Source organism: Mus caroli, chromosome 5, assembly GCF_900094665.2.
Source record: "Mus caroli chromosome 5, CAROLI_EIJ_v1.1, whole genome shotgun sequence".
NCBI classification, from domain to species: Eukaryota; Metazoa; Chordata; class Mammalia; order Rodentia; family Muridae; genus Mus; species Mus caroli.
The window spans coordinates 25,110,926-25,129,789 of NC_034574.1; the positions used below are offsets into that span (position 1 = coordinate 25,110,926).

The 18,864-nt window shown below is 52.1% G+C and overlaps 1 protein-coding gene across 1 annotated transcript in view; it reads left to right on the forward strand.

Moving 5' to 3' along the window:
• Positions 1-18,518, forward strand: part of Kcnk3 (potassium two pore domain channel subfamily K member 3) — a 35,936-nt gene extending 17,418 nt beyond the window's left edge. Inside the window, exon 2 of the mRNA XM_021162848.2 lies at positions 16,857-18,518. Within this exon, the coding sequence (XP_021018507.1) occupies positions 16,857-17,803 (947 nt within the window). The 3' untranslated portion in view covers positions 17,804-18,518. The remainder of the gene's footprint in view (positions 1-16,856) is intronic.
• The last annotated feature ends 346 nt before the right edge of the window (positions 18,519-18,864 follow it).

An 18,864-nucleotide genomic window follows, 5' to 3' on the forward strand; every position in this document is an offset into this window, starting at 1 on the left:
TGTGTGTGTGTATGTGTGTATGTGTGTGTGTGTGTGTCTGTGTCTGTGTCTATGTGTGTCTGTGTCTGTGTGTGTCTGTCTATGTCTGTGTGTCTATGTGTGTCTCTGTGTGTCTGTGTTCTAGCCCAGGCTGCTCCCTGGTTCACAAACCAAAAGACATGAGCAGAGAGGACCCAGCATCCAGACACCACAGAGGCCCAGCTCACTCCCTGCAGCCCTGACAGGGGGCTGCAGTAGTAATTAGCTGCTCACACATCCCCAGGGTTATTTTTAAGCCTCGTTCTTCCCGGGTTTATTTTTAAAGTAACATTGGCACGTGGCTGGCCGGCTGCCCTTCCCAGGTGCCTGTGCCAATTTGGGCCAGGAATGGAGCCAGGCAAGATGAGACCCTTCCCCTAGAGTCTCCCACTGAGAGCTAGGGTTACCTGACCCCTCGCTGAATGGTTTCTGTTATACTAAAATCTAGACTCTAGCCCAGGGCAGACCCTGGGAAGTCTCCATGCCAGGCACAGTGTGACCTTGACCAAGCCACATCGCCATCAGAGCCCAGCCTCCTCAGCTCTCAGTAGAACGAGCGATAGTGACACATGCCTTGCTCGTTGTCACAACACTCAAGAGTGAGCCACAAGCAGGCAGGGGATGCAGTGACTAATTCCCAAGTCACTCTCCCACTAGAGCCCTCTCAGGAGTGTGCTCCTGGTCACTCACCCCTGTCACCCACCTGCTCAGAGACCTTTCTTCTCATTTCCCATTGCCAGACTCTTGGAGACAGTAGAAGAGAGAGCACAGCTCCACCATCTACTTGCTGTGTGACCTTGAGCGGGTACTTGACCTCTCTGTGGCTTAGTTGCTACATCTTTAAATGGGGATAATAATAGTCCCTACTGACTAGGATTGCTGGAAGATTAAATGAGGTACATAGATCAGCTTTCTCAGAGCGGTGCCTGGCACGTAGTAAGCGCTGTATAAATGTTAGCTCGTATTGTTTTGAACTGGGGAGGAGGAACGATGACAGGAGCATTTAATCATTTGAATAAAGTTGCCTGGATTCTGCCCTGGGACTTGGGAGAGGGAAGGAAGGAGCCAGAGAGCACTGTAAGCCACAGCTGGGGAGGGCTTGGCCCTGGGCAAGGCTGCCTGATCCTAGGGAGGCTGCCCAGGTTGGTGTTCTTGGCACCATAAAAAGCAAGCTTGGGACCCACGGGTGTAACTAGGCTGTGTGAATAGTCCGTGGGAGCCAGGAAGTCACTCCTGTTAGATGCTGGCTACGCCCAAGTCATCTGTTCTGGGCTGTGAACAGGTGCCAATGGGTATCCAGGAGGATGGATGGCTAGTGGCAGTCACTGGGAAGGCCAGAAGAGCAGGGGTCAGAGAGAGAGTGTGAGCCTGGTGAGTAGGACTGCGGATGAGCACCTGCCTCTGGGCCACACAGGGACTGAGAGGGAGAAGCCAGAGCCCTGCCATCCCCTTCCTCATAGGAGTATTTGCAAGGGGGCGGAGGGTCAGTCAGGTGTATTTCTATAGAGTGGAGACTCTCAGAAGAGCCTGTGCTCCCTTGGGCTGGAGGAGGGGACTTAGAGGAGGAAGAAGCCCCAGCCACTCATGGCCTTCAATTAGAGGTGCTAAGGGAGGGAAGAGCAGTGGTTCTAAAGTGGACCCCCTCTCCCTTACTGTTGCCTGTCTTCTGCTTCCCTGAGAATGGTCACCCTGTAGCTCATCTGGCTCTTGCACTCTGACCTGAATGGTGGACAGAGGTCACGTGGAGGCAGGCAATGTGCTGCGGTGTGTAAATGCACATTCTTTTGTGTGTGTGTGTGTGTGTGTGTGTGTGTGTGTATGTATGTGTGTGTACGTGCACGAGTGAATATTGAGGGTGAGGCTCCCACATCTGCAGACTGGCTCAGGGGAAAGAAGGTTCCAGCAGCTGCTGCAGGCCCAAGTCCCTGTTGCCTAGAGTCCCTCTTCTCCCAGGCGCCACGCCAGCCTCTACCATCTGAGCTCCTGAGCCCTGGGGAGGGTGCTGAGCCTAAGAAAAGCCTCCCTTCACAGCTCCTGGCATTTGCTCCCAAATTCCCTGCCAGCCCAGTGCTGTCTGGGCCACTAGCCATGACCAGGAAGGAAAGTAGAGAGCAGGTGATAGAGAAAGGATGCCCCAAGGCCTCTCCCCGTCCCCAGGCCATCCATCAAGACTGGCCTCCATGCATCTGCTGGGATTCTGCCATGGACCGTGCAGTGGACCAGCATGAGAAGGACCTGCTTCCACCCACACTGCGATGCCTGGCAGAGCGCGGGGAAGACAGAAGGTGCCCTTCTATCTGCTAAGGGACAGGGAAAGGTGTGCCAGAAGCAGCTCCATATCTAATCTGGGAGGACAGAGGCGATCCAGGAGGGAACTCCAGGCTGTAACCACGCCGTGAGCAAGTGCTCAGGGAAGAGCTGCCTCCAAGGCAAAGCTGGCAGGAAACAGAGACGCGGGGTGTAGACTAGCTTGGGGTTTTATGGCATTCAGGAAACGGAAGGTCCAGAGAGAAGTGTGTTGGATCTGAGATTTACAGCCTGTGTACTGGACCTGGACCCTTTCACTGTATTGTGTAAATTCAAGGGATGAGGAAGATTTCTGAGTGGGGAGTGGCAACTCAGAGCTGTGCTGGAAAAAAAAAAGGGTAACAGACATATTAATAACATCTTCTGTGTCTTAAGATTCTCCAACACACACATGCCAGGCCTTGAACTAGATACTTTCCACACACTAGGGTCACTCAGTTGCCTAGTAAGATTGGACTAAAGATGCAGTATATGTGTCAGGAAGAGCTGCCCTTTCGAGGGCTCCTGTCCCAGATGTAGGATGGACACTGTCCCAGCCCAGGGGCTTCACGGGGCTACACAACAGTGGAACTGAGAGATTCCCACTGTACAGTGCGACATACAGCCTATGTGGGTCTCCAGAAGTCTGCCCAGGCCCTCTCTGATGTGCTCAACATGCAGGACACCCAGGAGGTAGACTGTAGGGCTGGGCCTTCCATCTGTAGGGCCTGCAACTTAGCCAGTGCCTCGTTGGAGCAGGGCAAGCAGGAGAACTTCCACAAAGAAGAGTTAGCTTTTATCCAGGATCAAAGGCCAGCAGCCAGCAGCCAGAGCCAGGCCTCCCTCCAGTGTCCAGCCTGGGCTACCCCTGTCTCAGCCACCTCTGGTTTCTCTACTCACAATTCTGACTGACTTATGCTTTTGCCTCACTGTGGCCTCAGCTGGGACACAAATCTTCTTCATCACCCTGCAACTCAGCTCACCCAAAGCTTATCCAGCCCCACAATGCAGTTCTTGAATGAGTCCGTGCCTTAATATATAGATAGTATATGTCCTCTAGGATTTGGTGCCCCACCCTTCTCCAATTCACTGTGGCCTAAGCCAGATGACATTAAAAGGAGAGCTTGCCTAGACTCTCCCTAAAGTGAGCTTGTTGCAGGAGAGGACCATTCCAAAGAGGTAGGAAAGGACAGAAGCCCCACTGAGTCCTCCACAGATGGCCTCTTCTGGCCCTCCTGGTACCTGCCCTCCACCTCCTGCCCTCACCTCCAGCTCTATCTGCCTCAGGGCCATACTGAAACCTCTCAGGGTTTCCATAGAGAACGTCCAGGGGCTGCTCTCTGGAAGGAAGGCCCTGGTGGCCTCCCAGTTGTGGGTTCCTCAGAGGTGGAGAGCAGGGACTACACTCAGGAGAGAACAGGACCGTCTCTTCCAGCATCATGTGATTTGAGCACCGACTATAAACAGGGTACTAGGGCTCTCAGATCAAGTATTTCAATTACTGAGCTCTGCTGTGAAGGGCTTACAGTCAAAGGTCTGCTGAACAGGATAGCCACAGTCTACTGACAAGATAAAGGGCCCTGGGTGGTCAGACACCTGAAAGTCCCTGAACTCTGAAGACACCGAAGGCTAAGGGTGAATCCTAATCTTGTCCCCTTTACATGATGACTTCCTAAGTAGTTCACCTCTCTGAGCCGTCCATAGTTTCCTTACCAGAACAGAACAGGTACTAGCCAGAGTCATGGGGAGGAGCAGAGGAGCTGACGAAGGGTACCTGCTTCCTGGGCGCGGAGAGCAGAAAACCCTGGAGTTTAGCTTCATTTCTGTTGCCCTGGAAAAAGCATGGACTTAAGGGACAAAGTATTTATTTTAGCACACGGTTTCACGTTACGGTCCATCTCTGCAGGGACTTGGAGCAGCTGGCCACACCACACCCACAGTCACGAGCAGAGAAAAATGAATGTATACATGTTTGCTTGCTTGAGCTCAGCCCATTCTCTACATTTATACAGTCTGGGTCCCAGGCCTAGGGAATGGTGCCATCCACAGTGGGTGAATCTTCCTACCTCAGTCAAAGGAATCAAGACAATTGCCTCACCCCACCCCACCCCCTCCTCCCAATGGCATACCCAAAAGGCAGCCTGATCTAGACAACCCTTCAGGTAGACTCTCTTCTCAGATGATTCTAGAGTATGTCATGTTGACAGTCAAAATGAGCCATGCTCTGGCCAGTAGGCTTCCTTCATCTCCTTCTTACATCCCACCCTCTGCATCCCAGCTGCAATTCCAGAATCAGCCACACAGACAGCAGGGCAGGAAGCAGAATCCAGGCCATGCCATGCCTAGACCCTAACCACCTCTCCAAGGCCTTGGGTGTTGAGGGCTACACTATGCTAGCAGCCCACATGCCTCCCATGAGACTGGCAGTGTGAAGTAAGTAAGAGCAGCTTTACTCCTAGGGCCATTGCTTGCAGTGAGGGGTGACCATGCCAGCCACTGTCACTAAGAAAGGCAGAATGCCTGGAAGCCAGGAGGGGCCGGGCAGTCCTCAGAGGCTGAGAGCAGGAGGAAGGCGACGCTGAGACTGTAGGATGCACCACAACCAGCACCACACAAACACCAGAGAGCTGTTGAGTGAGGTCAAAGCTAGAAAGTGGTCTTCATGGACATTCTGTCCACCCAAAACTGCTCTACAGTTAAATTTATTTTTTAACGGTAAGTAGCAAAATAAACCAAAGTAACAAGAAAGGAAGAAGAGGCAGAGTGTGGCCTCGGACATTGATCTGCAGCCAATGTAAAGTGACAACTCAAGACTCAGGCCGCTATACACATGGGCCAGATGTTCATTCACCCTGGCCCTGGGTACTGCTTACAGGTGTCCAGGGCCACTTCCAGAGACTCTGGGAGCATAGAAACTGTATTCCCAGCAACTAGAAGTTGGCAAAGGGGCTGTGCCTTCTAACTCCCTGCCCTGTTCTCCTCGTCCCACCTTCAGAGAATGGGTCCCCATCCCTGGCACCCACTCGGAGCTTCCCAGGGCAGCTCTCTGTTTTGCTTTGCTCCCGCCGACACACTAGCCAGTCTGTTCTCAGAAAGCACAACTTGGCTATCCCATCTCTGCATCCCTCCTCAGTGCTTAGTCAAGTGCCTGGTACAAAGTCATAAGAGCTAAAGGAATGTCAGCTCAGCTAATCAATTAGAGCGGGCTAAGGGGACGAAGCCATGCTTGTCATCTCAATTTTCCACCTGACGTTCTTGAGATTGGCAAAGTGTCATGGCCTTCTGGGGTGCCTGCTTCCTGTCCAGCCTCCCCAGGTGCCAGGCTTCCTCTGCCAGAGGTCAGTGTCTTCTTCCAGGACAGACACTGAGATCCCCAACAATATCAACCTACCACCTCCTGCTCGCTGGCTCAGGCTGGTGGAGCAACCTGGGCCCACTGCAGGTGGGAAGAGCTGGAGAGGAAGGAGGAGTTGTTGTAGACATAGTTATTAACACCTGCTAATTGTGCTTGGTGCTACTTCCCCCAGAAACTAGAAGAGGAGAGTTCATGAAGGTCCCATCCAGATGTCCCATGAACCTGATCCTTGATCCCAAAAGAGCAGGAGGTCACTGATCTGAGAAACAGAACGGTGTGTGGCCCAGGAAGACCTGCTCTGCTGCTGAACCTGGATGACCTTGACAGATTATCCAGCCCTTCAGCTTAGTCTGATTCCCTGGAAAGCCTGATCAACTGCCTTCCAGAACTCACAGTCCATGACCCTAGCTAGCATCAGCTTGGCTGGCCATGGTGCCAGGCCTGACTGTGTCCCTTGACTGCCGTTCACTAGCTCTGTGTGTGTGTGTGTGTGTGTGGGTGGGTGTGTGGGTGTGTGGGTGTGTGTGTTTGGGGTGGGTGTAGGTGTTATGGAAATTTTCCATGCCTCTGTCTTCTCATCTGTGAAATGGAGATAATCCATAGCTCACAAGATTGCTGAAATGAATGTGTGTGCACAGGACTGTGTGTGTATGTGTGTGTGTGTGTGTGTGTGTGTGTGTGTGTGTGTGTGTGTGTGTGTAGCCCTGAAACAGAAACTCTTAATAAATAAATAAATGTAGGCTGGGCCCACCACTATTACCAGGGCTGAGTCACTGAGAAAGTGCAAGGCCCTCTAGAGCCCCCAAAAAAGACAGGACTAGGAAGTATCTGGAGGTAAGGGAACAGGAGGAGGAGAGATTCTGGGGCCCTGAAGACAAGTCTACAAGACTAGAAGGAGTAGTAATGGAAATGTGGGTGCCTTGGGGTTTGGAAAGCAGTAACAGACTTGGGACTGTCAGGATTTCTCAAATGCTCTAGTCTGTCTTGGCAGCTGCCTCCCCCTGACTCTGCTGTGGAGGGAGGCTGTCTAGGGGTGGCACAGAGAGCTGGAATTTGGGACTTGGGCCTCTGACCGCCCCTCCCACTAACCCCCACCCCCACCCCACCCCTAGCCCTTTCACCTTCCCTTCACCCTCCCCACCCCAAGCTTAGGCAGGCAGGCTCCTTCAGACTCTCATCTCTCCTGTGCATTTGAACAACACTGACTGTAGCCTAAGGTGCAGCCAGAGGCCCAGTCATTGCTTTGGCCAAGAATCTCCTTGACCCTTAGCTGACTGCTGCTGAGACCCTGCTCTCTCTTTGGTTCAAGGCTAGAAGTTGTGGCTCCTCCAAAAGTCCAGAACCCAAGGTGCTAAGAGGCCTAAGAACAGCATCTCCTCAGGCCTCTTCATGTCCCATAAAAGCACTCTCGGGGCCCAGGGAGGAGCAGGGTCTTTTGCCTGTGACCATCCAGTACAGCTGTCCATCTGGCCATAAAGACACAGATAGATCAGAGGCCTGGCTGGCCTAAGATGGATGGATGCATGGACCTAAGGTCAGTTGGCCTCCCCAGGATCCCCAGAGTATCTGAGCAGTGGTTTCCAGAGCCTCATCCTACACTACATCCAGCCTCCCTGTCTTCGACCTGATTCAACCTCAGAGATCCACTCAGAGGGAGCTTTGTCCCAAGTTGCCTCCCAGGGGTGAGGCAGGCATAAGGACAAAAGAATCAAAGGCCCCTGCCCTTGGGGAGCTTAAGGTTTAGCCCTGAATGCAAAGGCATCCCACACCCTGAATCCATCCCTTCTCCTCCCTCCTCCCTTCCTCCTTTCCCTTCCCCCATCCTAGCCCAAGTCCTTGAGTTCTCTGTTCCCCACTAGCTCAGGCCGTAGCATGTCAACCAGGCTATGCTGAGGACCCCTAATGAAGGAAGCCTCCTGCTCTCAATCTCCCAGTGCCATGCCCACTCCATCCCCCCAGGGATTTGAGGAAACTCACAGTGATATCTCCTTAGGCGTTTGTGCCTTTCCTACCTGGAGCTACCGAGGGCTCCCCATTGCCTTCCAGGTCAGATTCTTGTTCCTGATCCCTGTATGTCTTAACCCTTGCCCACCAGAACAACTCTCACCTTTCAATCAAACCTCCTGCTGCAAGAACACCAGGAAGATTTCATTGTTGTTAGATGTTATTATTCTTGTCATTTTGACTAGGCCCACACAGTGGTGCATGCTAGGAGTCCCAGCACTCAGGAGGCTGGGGCAGAAGGATCCCATGAGCCTAGGTGACCCAGGCCAGTTTGAGCAATGTGGTAAGACCCTGCCTAATAATAATATACTTACTATTGTTGTTATTATTAATGTGTTTCTACGTATAAAAGTAATAGAGGGTTGGGGGACAGAGCTCAGGGGTAGAGCATATGCACAGTCCTTGGATCAATCCTCAGTACTATTAATAATAATAATAATAATAATAATAATAATAATAATAATATGGATTGTTTCTGTAGAACATGTAAAACCATACGAAAAGAAAATTAAAATCGATAATAAGCTCATTATTCATGGATAAACTCTGTAAGCTTTCTGCTACACCTCTATAGCTCTTCCCCCGTGTTTATGCATATGTATTTTTTGTCTTTATAGATTTAGGATATGATCCCTCCCTATAGAAAGCATTGTGCTTACTGTTTTGGACATAATACAGTGGTTTTCTATGTGATTAGGAGACTCCTGAGGAACTTTAATGGCTGCACAATATTCCACCCCATAAATATACCTTAATATGTTTAACTAAAGCCTATTGGCGACCATTTGGAGTGTTTACAATTTTTCACAATGAAAATGCTGCTATGAACATCCGTGTTCATAAATCTTTGCTCTGATCTCTGGTTATTTTCTCAGCAGAGATTCCTGGAAGTGGTACCACAGGGTCCCGGTCGATGCATTTCTAAGGATCTTGCTGTTGTATATGGAAATGCTTTTCTGGGAGGATCCACTGGTCCCCACTCACTGACAACAGTATCGCCAGGGCCATTTTCTTGGCCTCGAGTGTTTCTTCCTATACATCTTAGCTTCAACAGCCACCTGTGGGAACCCTGTCTCTTCCTTCTTCCCTTCAGAGGTCAGGACAAATACCACCTCCCTGAAATCCTCCTTGATACCCAAGCTAGGGCTCTTCACTTGCATCCCGCATTCTGCCCCCACCCCAGTCAGTCCCCAAGCTGGCCAACTCTGTCATATCTCTCAATAGTGAGTGTTGTAATTACCTTTGCTTCGGGGAAAACACTGAACCTTTAAAGCGCTCCACCAAATGGTTTCATCTGATTTACTTCCATATGGAAGTTATCTTGACATCAAGGACTTCGGTTTGGTCATCTAGTCTACTTCTCCTGGCCACATTCCCCAACCTTGAATGTAGCCCAACTGCAAGCTACCCTTGAGTTGAAGAACACTGTTAGTTCTGCATTTACTGTTCCTTGCCCTGGTGGAATGAACAAAGCTGCTCCCTCTACAGCATTGGGGGAGACCGAGAGGATAGGGTAGAATATTCTAGTCCTCACTCTGCCAGACACTTATGGGTGTGGCTCTGGTCCTCTGCTTCCCTCTAGGACTTAGTTTACTCCTTTGTAAAATGGGCATGTTGAACCACGCAATGGCCCACACTGCAGCACATACCCCTTCTAAGGCCTCCTGCTTAAAGCCTCTGCTCTAGACCTATGAGGCCCCTGCACAGAGCTAGCCTGGGGGGGGGGGGGGCGGGGGCAAGGAGCTGAGCCCTGAAGCAGGCCTGGCTGCAGGCCAGACTGTGTCTGCAAACACTGACCTTGGCTGCTGCAGGGATTTTCCATGACACCAGCACCCTCCCTCTCAACTCACCCATTCTGCATGGGCCTGGGAGGCTGGGGGTGGGGCACCAAAGCTCTTCTGCATAAGAAATCCTCAGGCAGTAACAGGGACACCTGTGGGGTGCAAGTCAGCTCAAGAGAGAGGGGAAAGTCAAGAAGTCAGGAATGGGAAGTGTGGGAGCTGGTGCTGTAGAGTAGAGGGCAGGGGCTGAAAATGGAGCCACCAAGATGGAACAAAGAGGCCCTGGGAAGGGGCAGGGAGAGAGAAGAGATGGGCGCCTTGTTTTAGAACTGTCCTTTCAGGAGTTCTGGCCCAGGAGGGTGACAAACCCCAGACCCAGTTCTGCATGTTCATTCCCGCCCCCACCCAACTCCCTGGAGTCCTGGTGCCTTTGCAGATCTAGTTTTGGGCTGAGCCAGACCTACAGCCGGGGGCTTATTTTGGGGCCTAGAGTTGGGCTTATTTTGAAGGCGGAAAGGGTATATACAAGCAAGGGCCAGGGCTGAGAGTCAACAAAAAATCCTGAGATGACCTCCTCTCTTTGCAATTAGGAATTTGGGAAGGGGAGCAAGAATTCGGGAGTCACCATCACTGCACAGAGCCTTACCTTCTAGATCTTTGGTTTTCCAGGTAGAACAGCAATTGATAATGACCTACCCCAGTCCTGTGCGTGACACAAAGGGTGCACACAGAGTCCGAGGGGCCAGAGCCTGCAGACTCCTGTGTGGAAAGAGAGCACAGAGATGAAGCTGTGAGCAAGGAGGCCCTTCCTCCACATGGAGGAAGCCCTCGAAGCTCCTTAGACAGCCTGCTGCCTGACTGGATCTTCCAGAGATTGGGAGAGCACCTGAACTCTGCAATGTCTGCTAGGCCAGCCACCCTTCCCCTCAGAGCAGAGCCTGGGTACCAATGCCTTCCACCTCCGATGCTTTAATGTGCCCATTCTGGTTTTGGATCTTGTCTCCACATTGCTATCTATGGTCTCCAGAGCTCCAGCTCTGAGGGGCACAGTCCCCAAAGGACCTTTTCTAGGCACCCACAGCTCAATCCTGACCGCTCCCTCCCGTCTGCTCTCCTTCCCAGCCTGCTGGCATCGTCCCTCCCCAGAGCCCACACTGCCTTCCTTCTGCTTAGCAAGCTCTGGCAGTGCACTCAGGTCACCCTCCCCCTCCCCCATTTCCAACAAGGACCTAGTGTGCAAAGCCTCTGGGTGTCTCAGACCACAGGTCACCTCATTCATCTTTCCCCTGGCCAGGGCTGTATTTACTCTAGATAAGCAAGTCTGCTGGGAGGCAGGGCACAGCCAGGAACTGCCAAGGTTCTAATCTGCCCAGAGATGGGGCTCAGAGACCCAGAGTCAAAGAAGGACCTGGAAGAAGGACCACATAAGTTCTTGGTGTGACAGAGGAGGGCTTCCCAAACCATGCTCAAAGGAACCCTAGCTTAGCAATAAGCACTGTGAGAAAAATGTTCTGCTGCCGTCAAATACATGAGAAACATGACACATTCCTCCAGCTATTCATGGGAACACGGACGGGTATGACCCTGTGACACTTAAGTCACATGATAAAAACATTCCTTTTAGTCCCTATTTTCCCAATTTAATTGAGTCAAACAACTCTTTTCTCATCCAACCCTTAACATACCACTAAGCTGGTATCTGAGGAAATTAACGTCAATAAACATTGGGGGGGGGGGTTAATGATTATGCAACCTTGGGAACCCAAATATATTCATATTGGCATCTCAAATCTACTAGTTCACCAAATCTCTCATGAGGTTGCTGTACCCATTTCACAGATGAGAAACTAGAGGCTCAAAGGGTTACAGAACCTGGCCAAGGTTAAGAGCTGTTTGGCTATGGAGCCTGTGCACTTTCTGCCTCACTGAATTGCAGATGCCCTACCTATCTGCGGCATTTCTCACATGTAAGGATAGCCTGATTCAGTCTTGCAGAATCAATTATCCCATGCTAATCTCAAGTTTCTGATCGACAGGTGTGTTCTTAATTGATTTTGATGGGGGAAATAAACTAATTAGAGTCTTAAGAATCATCACCTAGGCGCTGGTTCCATGTAGTAAAAAGATTGTGTTTGATCAACACTTCACAAATGGAAGCTTTGATCCTGTGGGTGGGTGGCTGAACAGAGAAACTACTAAAAGATGTTCAGGACAGTGAAAAATGTCAGGGTAAGAACCAGGGATGAAAAGGGACGACACAAAGCTAGTGCTAGCCAAGCTGAGGCCAAACCCCAGCCTCCTGCCCCTCCAGCTCCACACACTCAGCTCCACCTGAGACGGGGCCATGGGTCCACCTGGGGGCCAGTTAGGCCAAGGGTAGGGAGCAGGCAGGCAGGCTAAACCACTCCCGGGGCCAGTGGGGAGCAGGTGGCCAAGACCAGGCTATTATCAAGAGCTTAGAATTCTGCTTCAAGTAGGAGCCAGGCCACTGGGAGAAGAGACCAGGAGGGAGAGGGGGAGGGGGAGACACACCCTCTCCATGCCCCCCAGATCTCTGAAAGCCAGAGCTACAACCAGTGGCTGAGTTCCTGACACCAGGCAGAGACGAGGATAGAGGCCTGAGGCTTTCAATACTGTTGTTTAGCTCCTTGCTATCCTAAAATATTTATGCTGATAATTAACATTTATGTCCAGCCACAGCTTCCTCCACTGAATTTTTAAAAGAGATTTTTATTACATTTATTTATTTAGAGAGAGTATGTATGTGTTAGTGTGTGTGTGTGTGTGTGTGACTGTGTCTCTGTGTGTCTGTGTGCATCTGTGACTATGTCTGTGTCTGTGTGTGTGTGTCTGTGTTTGTGTGTGTGACTGGATCTGTGTCTGTGTGTGTATGTCTGTGTGACTGCACATATATTCTGTGGTATATTGTGGAGGTCAGAGGAACTTGTGGAATCTCCTAGGAGTCAAATCAGGCCGTCAGGCTAAGCAGCAAATGCCTTTACCCAGTGAGCTATCTTGCTGGTCCTGGTGGCTTCTGTGCCCAGACCCATCTCCTATCTAAGTCACTTCCTATGAAGAGTCGCTAGCTCTGACTGAATGAGTGGGTGGAGCTTTGGCCACACCTGAACTGTTAGGCAGCAGCCAGGAGGCTGGCTTCATTACCTAGAATCCTTGGCTTTAACCTTGTCGTGTTGTTACCACCTCTAGGCATTGAGCAAGCCTCTCTGCTCCTCTGTGACTTATCTGTAAACCCCCAAGACTGGACCTCTGTCTTCCTGTGGTGGATTCAGGATGGGAGATGGAAAGGGACAGCCCTAGTGAGTGTTCAGGGAGGCAGCCGCCAGAGTCTATGCTCAAGATAGGAGTTCTGGCTGTTTGGCCTAACAGATACTAGGAGAGGGTACCCAAAAAGAATCAGCCTCAGAGAGCAACCCCTGCCTGTGCTGGTACCCAGAGGGACTAGCAGAGCCCCGCCCCCAACCAGAGACTTGAAGAGGAAGCAATGGGTAATTCTTTTTACTTTTTCCCTTGCAAAGCCAAACTAGACACGCTGCTGCCCCACTGCAGGGGTACAGGGTTGGCCAAACTCCCGGTGACTTCCCAGAAGTCCCGGGTCCCCTGGGACTGACTCCACCCTAGCTGGCAGCCCTCCAAGCTAGGCACCCACGTCAGCAGGTCTTCGTGGCTTCTTTGCCCTTTCGTCCAGTGACAGTAAGACAAAGGGATAGGCTCGCTCACCCTCAGCCCCAAGATGAAAAGAGTCTCCAGGGCAGCTCCCCTGTCCTACTGATAGCTCAGCTGGCTCAAGATAGTGCCTGCAGCTGAGGCTTCACGTGCACGCGCTTCTCTCTGGGCCTCAGTTTCCCCTCCTGACATGGCCCTGGCATGAATGCAGAGTGAGAAATGCCTAGGGGGCCATAGCCAACTCAAAGGACGTCTCCACTCCAGCCGCAAAACAGTCAGGCACAAGTCAAAGAGTGACCGGGGGATGTTCATAAGGGCAAAGTTAAAAGTGTATTCTAAGGGTAAGAGTTTTGATTAGTGAGCCTGGCTGTGGTAGGGAATGAGGGCCAGTCTGGCCATCTGCCCCACAAAGGCCAAGCACTGGCTCTGCCCCTGGTAGGGGCCTCTGGTCAGGTCTGGGTGAGTCACTCGATTTGAGAGTTACCAAGTTGGGGGTGTACTTGTGGCTAAATGTAGGTGCTGAGTACTGCCCCCCTCGGGGGTGGGAGTGAAGCAGGAGCAGAAGGAGGGGGAAAGCCCTGCGGAGAAGGTAAAGCGGCTTCTGGGTATCAGGTGAGGGTCCAGGGCAGCACCTGAGGGCCCAGCCAGCAGGGCAGAGCAGAAGAGCTGTTTTGTAGGCAGCCTATCCAGGCAAAGGAAGCCAGGCAGGAGGGCACTGGGTCTTCCTGAAGAGCACTGTTCTTTAATGGAACCCAGAGCAAGCTGGTGAGGGGTAGACAGGTGCTTTGGAAGGGTTCCTTCCTCTGCGGGGTGGCTATAGATGGCTACACACACACACACACACACACACACACACACACACCACACACTCACGCACATGCACACAGGAACCTGTGTTTTCAGATGATTTTCCAAGGGCCTCTCACAAGATTCCAGAAAGCTTCCCCAAGCCATTTGTCTCCTTTACTTCCTGAGGAAGATCGGGACAAGCGCTAGGGTGTGGAATAGCAGCTTTAGGTCACGGGCCTGGACCCCAAGTATAGACAAGGCAAAGGAGCCCAGAGACAGACAGCAATTTGCCCAGGGTTACACAGCTGGAGCCATAACCATGCTGTGCACTCTGTGTAGAGCTCTGCCCCTAGTGTCATATCCAGAGAGGAGTCAGGGGTCCATATACTGTGTGGTGCTGGTCTGGTCTGGGGGACAAGAAAGGACAGGATGAGACACTGTGCTAGCTGGTAGCATGCCCAGCTGTCGAGATGAGTTGTGGATGGCTGTGGGGCCCAGCTGGTATGCACAATCTGTTCTCACCCTATTGCGGTGCAGTCGAGCCAGGCACCATGGCTCAACTGCACAGCCCCTGGCAAAAGGGGCACAACCACTGGATAGATGCCACAGTGGGGCAGGGAAGCCATTTTATGGTCAGTCTTGAAGCCTTTACCCCCACCCCAAACATCTGTTTCCAGGCCTCTCTGAGCTTTAGAATCCTAAGGACCGGCCCTAGGCTGTCAGAGGTGGCTCCACTGGAATGCAGTTACTCCCAAGCTGGGCGATCTCTTGGAAACGTGAGAGTGTTCTGCCACCTCCTTCATTATTAATCAGCGTGCTATTGTGGGGCATTTGAGATATACCAGGCTCTAGGCTAAGTGCATCAATACATTATTTCATTTATTCCTCCAAAGCCCTTGCTGCAGATGATATATTAGCCCCATTTTACAGATGTGAAAATTAAGGCTCAAAAATGTCTCATGTAGATGGAAGAATTTGAACTCAGATCAGGCAATGCTCACCATATCCTGGTCTGTAATATAATCATGATGTGTACATTAGGACTCCTTTTGAAGGTAGAAGTTAGAGGGGGCCATTACAGGCTTGCCAGGGCTCCCCCCAAGTTAATGTTTAGCTTTATGTAGTTGGGGGACCTGGAGTTCATAAATAAGCCCTCTCAGAACTTCCCAAATAAAGCACTAATAATTCTCAGCTAGGAGGAATCCAGGAAGACTACCTGGAAGAAGTGGTGTTTGGTTGAGATTTCCTAAGACCCAGAAAAGAAAAGATACTTGGAAATCCTGCCTACATTCTGTCATTCTCATAATTCTCTTAATAAAAACTGAAGTGTTTATGCTCACTGGTCTAAATGGGAGAAGCACGTGACCAGAACAGATTTCATTTTCAAATAGACACGATCAAAGAGAAAGAGTCGTTTGTTCGAGGTCACAACACCACTAGGGATAAGGCCAGAGCTTGTGCCCAAAGCTTCTGGTTCTCATCCAAGGCCCTTCCTGACTCCTCACCCCCCCACCGCCCCTCACCACCCCTCACCGCCCCACAGAGCCAGGAAGATTTTGCTGCAGTTTCTGTTTTGAGAAGGGTATGTAGCTCAGACCATCTCTCCAACTCTCACTCTCTCCTGCCTCAGTCTCCCACACACGTTGCGGTTACAGGCATGAGCCACTCTACCCAACTCAGGGCAGAAACTTTGATAGTCACGTGATGTGCAAGAGGGGCAGGTCTGACTCTGCTTGGCTCCCAGATGGGAAGAGTATAAGCACAAATGTGGAGGATGGAGGCAGAAGAGGAGCAGGATAATGTCACACACGTGCACATGTGCTCACACACACATGGGTATGTGCACACACATACACACACGGGCACGCTCACACATGCGCGCACACGGGCACCCTCATGCATACATATATACACGCGCGCGCGCGCGCACACACACTTATGCACACATGGGTACACACACACACACACACACACACACACACACACGGACATTCGCACACAGGCACACACTCAGAGTCTACTTTTGAACCAAATCCCTAAGAAGACCCCAGTCTTAGACAAGGTGGAAACCCCTGAGTACTTATTAATTCAGCTGTAGAGATAAGGTTGGGCCATTGCTAGGCCCACCGCTCAGGGAAATTGCAAGCTGCCAGTGGTCACCGCACCACAACCAATAAGCTTTGGCTGCAGCAGAGACACCATCAAGAAGCCTTGTGTGCCTCAGTTTCCGTCCCTTCACACTGAATCACCATGTCAGAAGCCATTCCATCCAATTAGCTGCCCTCATAGTCACGGGCACTGAGGTCCACAGAGGACAGGGAGCATGGCAGAGCCCACAGGTATTACACAGGAAACCAACTCTCAACTGACTACCTGACATTCACACACAAACATTATCTCCTGCCTACTGACAAGCCTTCCAGCAGAACCAGGAACCAGCTCCTCCCAAGAGGCATGAGACACTCGAGTTTTCAAGAAAGCAGATTCAAGTTCAAACTCGGATTGCTAAACTTCCGGGCAATATGACCTGGAAAAGTCTAAGCTTTCTGGAATCATCATCCCAGTACTTCGTGTTACAAACTAAAGGTTAGCCCGAAGCGCTGGACATGGGTGTGCCCACGTATGGAAAAGCAGACTCAATAGCCAGGGCCGGAGGCGTCAGACATGGTGGTGCAAGCCGGTTACCCTAGGACTTAGAAGGTGGAGGCAGAAAGAGCAATGTGGTGAGTTCAAAGCCAGTCTAGTCTACAAATTCAGACATCCAGGCTAGCCATGGCTACATATCTAAACCCTAGCAAAGAAAGAAGTGGGTGAATGGAGGAAAAGCCAAGTCCAAAACCTGCAAGGTGGGGAGGGAAGGGGATGGGCAGAGGAGGAGGGACCCCTGCCAGACCAGCCCCACAGCCTGTGCTTTCTCTCTTCTCCCCGGATCTCTACAGGCTATGGCCATGCGGCGCCCAGCACGGACGGAGGCAAGGTGTTCTGCATGTTCTACGCGCTGCTGGGCATCCCGCTCACACTAGTCATGTTCCAGAGCCTGGGTGAACGCATCAACACCTTCGTGAGGTACCTGCTGCACCGTGCCAAGAGGGGGCTGGGCATGCGGCACGCCGAGGTGTCCATGGCCAACATGGTGCTCATCGGTTTCGTGTCGTGCATCAGCACGCTGTGCATCGGCGCCGCTGCCTTCTCCTACTACGAGCGCTGGACTTTCTTCCAGGCCTATTACTACTGCTTCATCACCCTCACCACCATCGGCTTCGGCGACTATGTGGCGCTGCAGAAGGACCAGGCGCTGCAGACGCAGCCGCAGTACGTGGCCTTCAGTTTCGTGTACATCCTCACGGGCCTCACGGTCATCGGCGCCTTCCTCAACCTCGTGGTGCTGCGATTCATGACCATGAACGCCGAGGACGAGAAGCGTGATGCGGAGCACCGCGCGCTGCTCACGCACAACGGCCAGGCTGTCGGCCTGGGTGGCCTGAGCTGCCTGAGTGGTAGCCTGGGCGACGGCGTGCGTCCCCGCGACCCAGTCACGTGCGCTGCGGCCGCGGGAGGCGTGGGCGTAGGCGTTGGTGGCAGCGGCTTCCGCAACGTCTATGCCGAGGTGCTGCACTTCCAGTCCATGTGCTCGTGCCTCTGGTACAAGAGCCGCGAGAAGCTGCAGTACTCCATCCCCATGATCATCCCTCGGGACCTCTCCACGTCCGACACCTGCGTGGAGCACAGCCACTCGTCGCCGGGAGGCGGCGGCCGCTACAGCGACACGCCCTCACACCCCTGCCTGTGCAGCGGGACGCAGCGCTCGGCCATCAGCTCGGTGTCCACGGGCCTGCACAGCCTGGCTGCCTTCCGCGGCCTCATGAAGCGCAGGAGCTCGGTGTGAACCACAGCCAGACCTGGAGCACCTGTGAGCCAGCGGGGTGGGGGACCTGCCTGCAGAAGCCGCAGGAGTTGGCCAGAAGGCCCCCCCAAAGACGCCTTCGGGCCCCATGGGAAGTCCTCAGCCCATCACCACCACCACCACCTCTACTCTTCCCCAGCCCCTAAATCTCCAATTGTGCGGGCTATCACCAGCCAGCAGGAGGCGGGGCTCTGAGGACCCCTGGAGCCCCCATGGGAGCCGAAGAATTCCGAGAAATGTGAAACTTAGGGGGTGGGGAGCCCGGGAAGCAGCCACGGGGAGCTGCTGAGAAGCCCCCAGTCCTCAGAGGCCCTACTGGGGCCCCAGACCCCTCACCTCCAGAGGGAACTAATGTTCTCGGTTTTTGTTTTCTGTTTTCTGTTTTGGTTTGGTTTCTCTCTCTCTCTCTCTCTCTCTCTCTCTCTCTCTCTCTCTCTCTCTCTCTCTCTCTTCTACTTACACCTCCCCTGGGTTCTCCAAAGCCCAAGGTGTTTTTGTCCAGGTCACCCCCACTCAGTCCCACCTGGCTCTCTCATCCCCAGCCATGTCTCCCAGCCTTCCACTACCTTACGTGTCCACTCCCTTCTGTTTTTTGCATGGCTATGCAGTTATGGAAGAAAAAAAAAAGGAAACCCCAGCAGTCCCTAAAGCTACTCCCCAGAGGGCAAGATAAAAAAGAAAAAAAAAAAAAGAAGAAGAAGAAGAAGAAAAGGGCAGGCCACAGATGTTAGAGCAGAGTGTGTGCAGAAACTGTGGCTTCCACCTCTGCGGGGTGGCGACATCTGTAGGTGAGCCACCTGGAGTCTGGGAACATTCTCAGGGGCTCCTGAGAGACTCCAGCCTTCAGGACTGCCCTTGGAATCTGAAACATGGACTCCCCTTTGCTGTCCCTGGCTGCAACTGCTCATTCACTCGTCCATAGGATTTTTTTTTTTTTTTTTTTTTTTTTTTTTTTTTTTTTTTTTTTTTTTTTTTTTTGTCCCAGAAACCCTGTGCCACTTCCGTATTCATTTGAGTGTAATGACACTCTGGTTAAGTCACCT